The sequence below is a fragment of the Abrus precatorius genome, unplaced genomic scaffold (genome assembly GCF_003935025.1).
Source record: "Abrus precatorius isolate BTA unplaced genomic scaffold, Abrus_2018 Scaffold7, whole genome shotgun sequence".
In the NCBI taxonomy this organism is placed as follows: Eukaryota; Viridiplantae; Streptophyta; class Magnoliopsida; order Fabales; family Fabaceae; genus Abrus; species Abrus precatorius.
Genome location: NW_020874417.1, coordinates 9,258,816 through 9,267,013, shown reverse-complemented (window position 1 = coordinate 9,267,013; position 8,198 = coordinate 9,258,816). Strand labels below are relative to the sequence as shown.

The following is an 8,198-nucleotide window of genomic DNA, read 5'->3' as shown; positions in this document are numbered from 1 at the left end:
TCATGTGACAAGATTACCTTCTACAAATGTGAAGTATCCAAAGATTGATCTTCTATCATCAAGAGCACTTGCCCAATCAGCATTAGTATAAACCATCACATCTTGGTAGTTGGAGTTCTTCTTGAACATAACTCCTTTTTCGGGAGTAGTTTTTATGTACCTTGAAATCCGTATGACAGCGTCCATGTGTTTTTCACTTGGATTGTGCATGAACTGACTAATCACACTAAGAGTATAAGTTAAATTTGACTTAGTGTGTGCGAGGTGCAACAATTTGCCTACAAGTCTATGATATCTTTCCTTGTTAGTTGGAGTTTGATCTTCTTTAATACACAACTTCAATCCCCCTTCAGTTGGAGAATTTGTTGGTTTGCATGTTGTCATCCCTGTTTCTTTCAATAAATCTAATGCATACTTACGCTGAGACAAAAAATACCTAACTTTGATCTTGAGACTTCAATTCCAAGAAAGTACTTCAAAGGACCAAGTTCTTTCATCTCAAATTTCTTTGCCAAGTGCTCTCGTTGTAGCTAGAATGACAGACAACAAAGTAAAAATTTGTTTGATTTTTCCGCTACAACGAGAGAAGGTCTCGCTGTAGGGAAAATTGGCTCACTGTAGTGAGAATGTCGCGAGTTGAGGGGTATTTAAGAGTTTTCAAGTTGATGAGAGTCAACATGGGGAGGAACGTGTCAGCCCTCATATAGCTCAATATGTCGTAGAAATGAAAGGATCTTGACACTTTTACTGTCCCTTGCACTATTGGAAATTTCACCTTCAACAATGAATTACTTGATCTTGGTGCTTCCATAAACGTGATGCCTACATCAATCTATAGGTCTTTGAGCCTCGGCCCTTTGAAGCAAACTGATGTAGTTATTCAATTGGCAAATAGAAACATTGCATTTCCTGCTGAAGTAGTAGAAGACGTGCTAATGAGAGTGGATAAGTTGATATTCCCTGCAGATTTCTACATTTTGAACATGGCAGAAGAGTCCAATATGCCTACATTGATCCTTGGTAGACCTTTTTTTAAAACAGCAAGGACAAAGATTGATTTGCACTCAGAAATTCTATCTATGGAGTTTGGAGACAATGTTGTGCAATTCAACATCTTTGAGGCCATTAAGCATCCATCAGACCTGCATAGTGCATTTCATATAGATATTATTGATGTTTTAACTGAGGAGTTTTGTACTGATTTTTCTGATATTTCTAGTTGTACATGCACTATAGGAGATTTGTGTAAAGTTTGTGCTAAAATAGATGCATATTTAATACCTAATGATATTTCATGTCATGCAGCAACAAGTTTGGAAAGTTCTAGCTTGATTATGACAAGTACACATACCCCTGAACCTGCTCAGATACATATTGCAGAATTAGACTTCTCCATCAGGACACTTCCCTCTATTATGAGCCACCTACATTCGAACTAAAGCCTCTATCCAAGCATTTGAGATGCTGATAACAAATTGCCAGTGATCATTTTAGCAGATTTGGATGCTGCACAAGAAGGGAAGTTGTTGCTAACTTTAGCAGCCCACAAGCAAGCAATTTGGTGGACTTTGGTAGACATTCTAAGAATTAGCCCATCCACTTGTATGCAAAAAATTCTGCTAGATGAAGATGCATAACCTATGAGACAGTCCCAAAAAAGGCTGAATCCCACCTTTCTAGAGGTGGTGAAGAAAGAAGTTAGCAAACTGTTAACTATTGGCATGATATACCCGATCTCTGATAGTGAGCGGGTGAATTCGATCCATGTTATACCTAAGAAGACCAACATAATAGCCATAAAGAACTAGTTTGATGAGTTAATTCCAACCAGAATTCAGAATAGGTGGCGAGTCTGTATTGATTATAGGAAGCTGAATCAGGCCACTAGCAAGGACCACTTTCCCCTGCCTTTTATTGATCAGATCTTGAGTGGATAGCAAGGAAATCCCATTACTACTTGCTAGAAGGATTTTTTGGTTACTTTCAAATACAGATAGCCCTAGAGGATCAGCATAAGACTACCTTCACTTGTGTTTTTGGTACCGTTGCTTACAGACAAATGTCATTCAGACTATGTAATGCGCCTGACACTTTTCAGAGGTGTATGATGAGCATTTTTACGTACTTCCTAGAGACCTCACTTGAAGTATTCATGGATGATTTTACTGTTTGTGGATCTTCATTTGATGCATGCTTAGATAGCTTGTCTAGAGTATTAAATAGGTGTATACAGTTTAATTTGGTTTTAAATTATGAGAAATGTCATTTTATGGTGTCTGAAGGGACTGTACTAGGGCATGTAGTGTCAAGTAAGGGTATTAAGACTGATAGAGTCAAGATTGATGTAATTGTTTCTTTACCTTACCCTACTTCAGTGAAGTAAGTGCGCTCTTTTCTTGTTTATGCAGGTTTCTATAGGTATTTTATCAAAGATTTCAGCAGAATCACATCCCCATTATCTATCTTTTTGGAGAAAGATACTAATTTCATCTCTGATCAGACCTGCAAGGACGCTTTGGATGAGCTGAAGAGGCGCCTCATTTCTTCTCCTATCATTCAGCCTCTGAGTTGGGAGATTTCGTTCGAGCTTATGTGTGATGCTTCAAACTTTGCAGTTGGTGCTGTCTTTGGTTAAAAAGTGAAGAAGCAACCCCATGTCATAGCCTATGCTTCTCAGATATTAGACAAAGCACAAGCAAACTACACCACTACAGAAAAAGAACTTTTAGCCATTATTTTTGCTTTAGATAAATTTCGTTCATATTTACTTAACTCTAAAGTAATTGTTTTCTCTGATCATGCAGCTTTGAGGTACTTGCTTAAGAAGTTAGATTCTAAACCGAGACTAATTCGCTGGATGCTTCTTTTGCAAGAGTTTGACATTGAGATCAGAGATAGAAATGGTGCAGAAAACTTCTTGGCAGACCATTTGAGCAAAATTCAGCAGCCACTAGAAGATCCCCCTATTAGAGACACCTTTCCAGATGAGCAGTTTTATCAAATTGGAGGGCATGATCCTTGGTCCAAGGAGATTCCGATATACTTTTCTAAAGCTAAGGCTGCCAAGCTAAAGAGTGATTTTAAATACTACATTTGGGATGATCCATACTTGTGGAAGAGTGCAGTGACAAGATTATCAGACAATGTGTGTCCAAACCTAAGTTTCAATCTGTGCTTAGATTTTGCTATTCCTTGGCTTATGGTGGATACTTTGGACCTCAATGTATAGCCTGAAAGATTTTAGATTCTGGACTATATTGGCCTATCATGTTCCTGGATGCACATAACTTTTGTAAGACATGTGAGCAATGCCAAACAACTGGGAACATCTCGTGCTAGAATGAAATGCCCCAACTACCTCTCTTTTTCTTTGAGGTATTTAATGTATAGGGCATAGATTTTATGAGTCTCTTTCCTATTTCATTTGGCTATACCTATATTTTGTTAGTAGTGGACTATGTCTCCAAGTGGGTGAAGGTAAAGGCCACTCATACTAATGATGCTTATTTTGTGAAGTCACATATTTTTTGTAGGTTTGAATTTCCCAGAGCATTAATCAGTGACCAGGGATCATAGTTTTGCAATTGCACAATGGTTGCCTTACTTTGAAAGTTTGGGGTTATGCATAAAGTTTCCACACCATACCACCCTCAAACTAACGGTCAAGCGGAGATCTCTAATAGGGAAATAAATCAAATCTTGGAAAAGACTGTCCAACCCAACAAAAAGGATTGAAGTCTACACTTGGAGGAAGCTCTATGGGCTTACAGAACCACCTACAAAACACCCATAGGAATGTCTCCTTATCGGATGTTTTTGGCACGACATGTCATCTACCAGTAGAAGTGGAGCATAAGGCATTCTGGGCGATTAAGCAATGTAACCTAGATACAGAGGCAGCTGGCTCACATAGGAAGCTTCAATTGCAAGAGTTGGAGGAGATTCGTAAAGAAGCATATGAAAACTCCAATATCTACAAAGAGCGCATAAAGGCTTTTCATGATAAGCTAATAGGGCGTAAAGAGTTCCACACTGGTGACAAAGTCCTTTTATATAATTCTAGAGTTAAGTAGCTTCAAGGTTAATGGGCATCGGCTTAAAGTTTTTCATAAGGGCTTGGAGGAACATGAACAAGAGGATGTCACTTTTGAATTGGCCACCCACCCCAATATATAGGGAGTTTTCTTACCTCTCTCTCTCACTTATTGGATTGTTTGAATTGTCCTTATGCTTATTGTGTTTTTGGAATTGCACTCATGGTTGTATGATACTAGAACTTACCTTGAGACTTTTTGAGACTATATTTCCATATGCTTGTATTAACATGATAGAGGCATCATTTATTTCTTGCAAACTACTAACCAAAAAGCCAACCTTGCATTATTTCCATTGTTTAAACTCCCTTGAGCCTAATTGTCCCATTTCTTGTGATTGTTTTGGAAAGGTGTAAAACAATAAAATGACCCAACCTTAGGGGATATAAGAACTTTGGAATTGTTTTGGAAATGATCATAGAAATAAGTGTGGGAGAGATTACTTTAAAAAATGCAAGAGAAAAGAAAAATTAGCTCCTTAGAAAAAACAGGAAGAAACAAAGAAAAAGGAAAAAAAAAGAAGTAAGCAATAAAAAGGAAAATGAGCTTTAGATGGCTAACAAAAGTAAAAGAAGATTATTTTTGGATTGTATTACATCTTTGTTTAGGAGATTTACTTTCATGCTTATTTTCTTTGGATTCATTTCCCATTATTCTTATATCCCATTGGGTTTTAGCTTCATTATCTTTGTAATTTTTCCACTTTCACCCTGCCCCTTTATAACCTAGTTAAGTCCTCTTGATTTTTGTGTGTATATGTAAATTCTAGTGGAAAATTAGGCAATAGGAAAGCTTATGGATGATCGTGGTTTATGTTGTGCATTTTGAGTGACACACTTTACCTATATACTTGAGTGATTGAGAGTGTATCGTGTGAGGATTCTATCTCTTATGGTTCATTCACTTGATTTGATAAGTTCATTTGTCAATTTGAAGTGTGAGGATTGATTTCCATTCTAGCCATGATATTTGAACTTGATGGGCTTTATGCATTGCCTAATTTGTTTTAGGTCCCTTATAGTTTGATTTTGTGATTTGCCCTAGAGGGCAAAATCTTAAGTGTAGTAGAATTTGATGTGACATATTTTAGGTTTACGTTTATAGTTTTATTTTGATTAATAAACACTTTTCATATGCTTTATTTCTAGAGTTTTTATCATTTTCTAGTTTTTTTTTTTTATAGGCAAAACAAATCTTATTAAAAAGAGTTCAAGGGGAATTCAAAACCCATATACACAAAAAATTACTTACTCAGAGAAATAAAAAGTAAAAATATACTTACGCAAAATTAAGACAGATGCAGTTTCGTGGGTTCAAATACTAATCAGCTAACATAATAGCTTCTCCCTTACTAACAAGTGATAACTATTTCCAAGATCTCAGAATAATAGAATCTAGGACTTCCCTCTCATCCAAAACACCATTGGAAAATATAATTCTATTTCTATGCAACCACAAAGACCACACTGTACTTACCCAAATAATTAATAAGCATATTCCTCTCTCTTTTACTACAGCCAACACCAACCCAAGAAAGCAAGTGAGTCGATAAATCTGAAGGCAAAACCAGTGAGAATCCAAGCCAACGCGCAGTAAAGTACCAGATTTGAGATGAAACTGAGCACGTTAAAAATAAATGAGTTGGAAGTTCCTCCAAACTATGACAGAAACAACAAGTTATATCATCAATTTGAACACCACGGTCAATCAATAAACCTTTACAAGGAAGTGCATTCAACAACAATTGCCAAGAAAAAACCAGACACTTAAGAGGGACCTTCCCTCTCCATAGCCTTTGCAAGGCATCTGCCGTACACTGATCTACACTATTAGGACCACCAAAAAGTTCAAATAGCCATGAATACGCAGATTGCACTGAATAACAACCTGAAGAATCTGCCCTCCATACCCATTTATCTTCTTTTAGTAACTTAATAGAAACTCCATCCACAAGCTCCAACAAAAGATTAAAGCTCGAGATCTCATGTTGAAAGAGTCCTCTTCGCCAACTAACATTCCAAACCCATCTAGTGCCATCATGAAACCATTCTCCAATACACGTGATTCAGCATTTCTCGCCACTGCAAATAATCGCGGAAATGCTTCACACAATCGCACCCCTTCTACCCACTTATCTCTCCAAAAAAGAGTGTGTAAACCTGCACCCACACTTCTATCAAACTTCTCATCCAGCCATGAATTCCCTTGATGAATAACCTCCAGCAAATCACGCCACCACAAAGAACATCTGTTGTGAACTGATGAACGCTGAAGAGAAGAAGCTAATCTTCCATATCTAGATTCCAACACCCACACCCACAATGAACTAGAATAGTTAACACCTCGCCACAACCATTTACTAAGAAGCGCCCAATTAAACCACTGCACATTCCTAATGCCCAAGCCACCATTCTTCCGCGGTCTACATACAATTTTCCATTTCACCCAGGGGATTTTAGATCCATCCTTAACACCCTTCCATAAAAAATTTCGTTGGATAGTGACAATTTCCTTTATTACCGACTTCGGCACCTTAAAAAAGGATAACGAGTACAATGGCATAGAATTAAGAACGGCATTAATCAAAGTCACCCTACCTCCAATCGATAAATACCTATGCTTCCATGACGCTAACCGCTTTTTAAGAGCCTCTAACACACTCTTCCATGCACTAGGCTTTCTCGGGTTAACACCTAACTGTAACCCGAGATACTTTAATGGGAAACTACCAATCTTACAACGTAGGAACTCCGCAACTAAGTTTTCAAAGTCATCACCAGTGTTAATCCCCAATACAAAAGATTTATGGAAGTTAATTTTCATACCTGACATTAATTCAAAGCTACGCAATACTGCTTTCAAAGTCCACAAATTCTGCACCGAAGCCTCTCCCATAATCAATGTGTCATCCGCAAACTGCAGCAAAGAAATATCTGGTCCCCCTTCCCCAATCGTCACACCAGAGAACAACCCACAAGTCACTGCCTTCCCCATAAGAACTCCTAACCCTTCCGCTGCCACAAGAAAAAGAAAAGGGGCAAGAGGATTCCCCTGTTTTAGGCCCCGCTCAATATGAACCTCCAATGTAGGACAACCATTAATCAAAGCTGATAGGCTTCCCCCCCACACACAAGCTTCCATCCAACTAACCCATTTGTCTGAAAATCCAAAGCTACGTAACATAAACAAAAGATATCCCCACTCTAGCGAATCATACGCCTTCTTATAATCAAGCTTTAACACAAAACACCTCTTATTATACCTCCGCACATAATCAACTACTTCATTAGCCACAAGTACACTATCTAACATGTTCCTTCTCGGGATAAAGGCTGATTGTTCTTCTGAAATTATTGAATTCAAAACTCCTTTCAACCTATTTGCCAAAAGCTTGGAAACAATCTTATAAAGATAACCTAATAATGAGATAGGCCGAAAATCAGATATCTGTTGTGGGCAAGACACTTTTGGCACAAGTGCTACAAAATAAGATAATAAAGACCTAGGTAGCTTCCCATTTCTACAAAATTCAGTAAGCATACCCATCACTTCTTCCTTGATCACTCCCCAAAACCTCTTAAGGAACACAAAATTGAAACCATCAGGCCCCAGACTTTTATCACCCTCACACTCCAAAATCATCTTTCCCACTTCCTTCTCAGAAAAAGCATTAACAAGCTCTTTATTCTGTAGAACAGAGACTCTTGGTAAATTATTAATATCAATAGTAGGTCGAAGCCAACTTCTACTACTAAAATGAGCCGCAAAATAGGACACCACACCTGTTTTAATCTCATTAACCTCTTCGACGTATCTCTCTCCAATTTGGAGTGCATGTATATTATTTCGTCGCCGCCTCCCATTAACACATAAATGAAAGAACTTTGTATTTAAATCACCCTCTTTCCCCCATCTCACCCGAGCTTTTTGGGCTATGAGACTCTCTCTATTCTTCCTAGCCTTCCAAATATCACCCACCAACATTTGTTGACGCTTCTTCTCCACATCGAAAAATTCTACCACTGAATTTTTATCATCAATCAAGCTCAACTCAGTTGTCAAATCAGAGATCACCTTATCAACATTTCTAAATACCTCAATATT

The 8,198-nt window shown here is 37.8% G+C and overlaps 1 protein-coding gene across 1 annotated transcript; it reads right to left on the bottom strand.

Annotated features, from left to right (window-relative positions):
• On the bottom strand, positions 1 to 811 carry LOC113871438 (uncharacterized mitochondrial protein AtMg00810-like). Its single transcript, XM_027508535.1, has 3 exons — positions 617 to 811; positions 437 to 530; positions 1 to 386 (listed from the first exon to the last, which is right to left on the bottom strand). Exons 1-3 carry the CDS (start codon positions 809 to 811, stop codon positions 1 to 3), a joined length of 675 nt encoding a protein of 224 aa, XP_027364336.1.
• Positions 812 to 8,198: the final 7,387 nt, after the last annotated feature.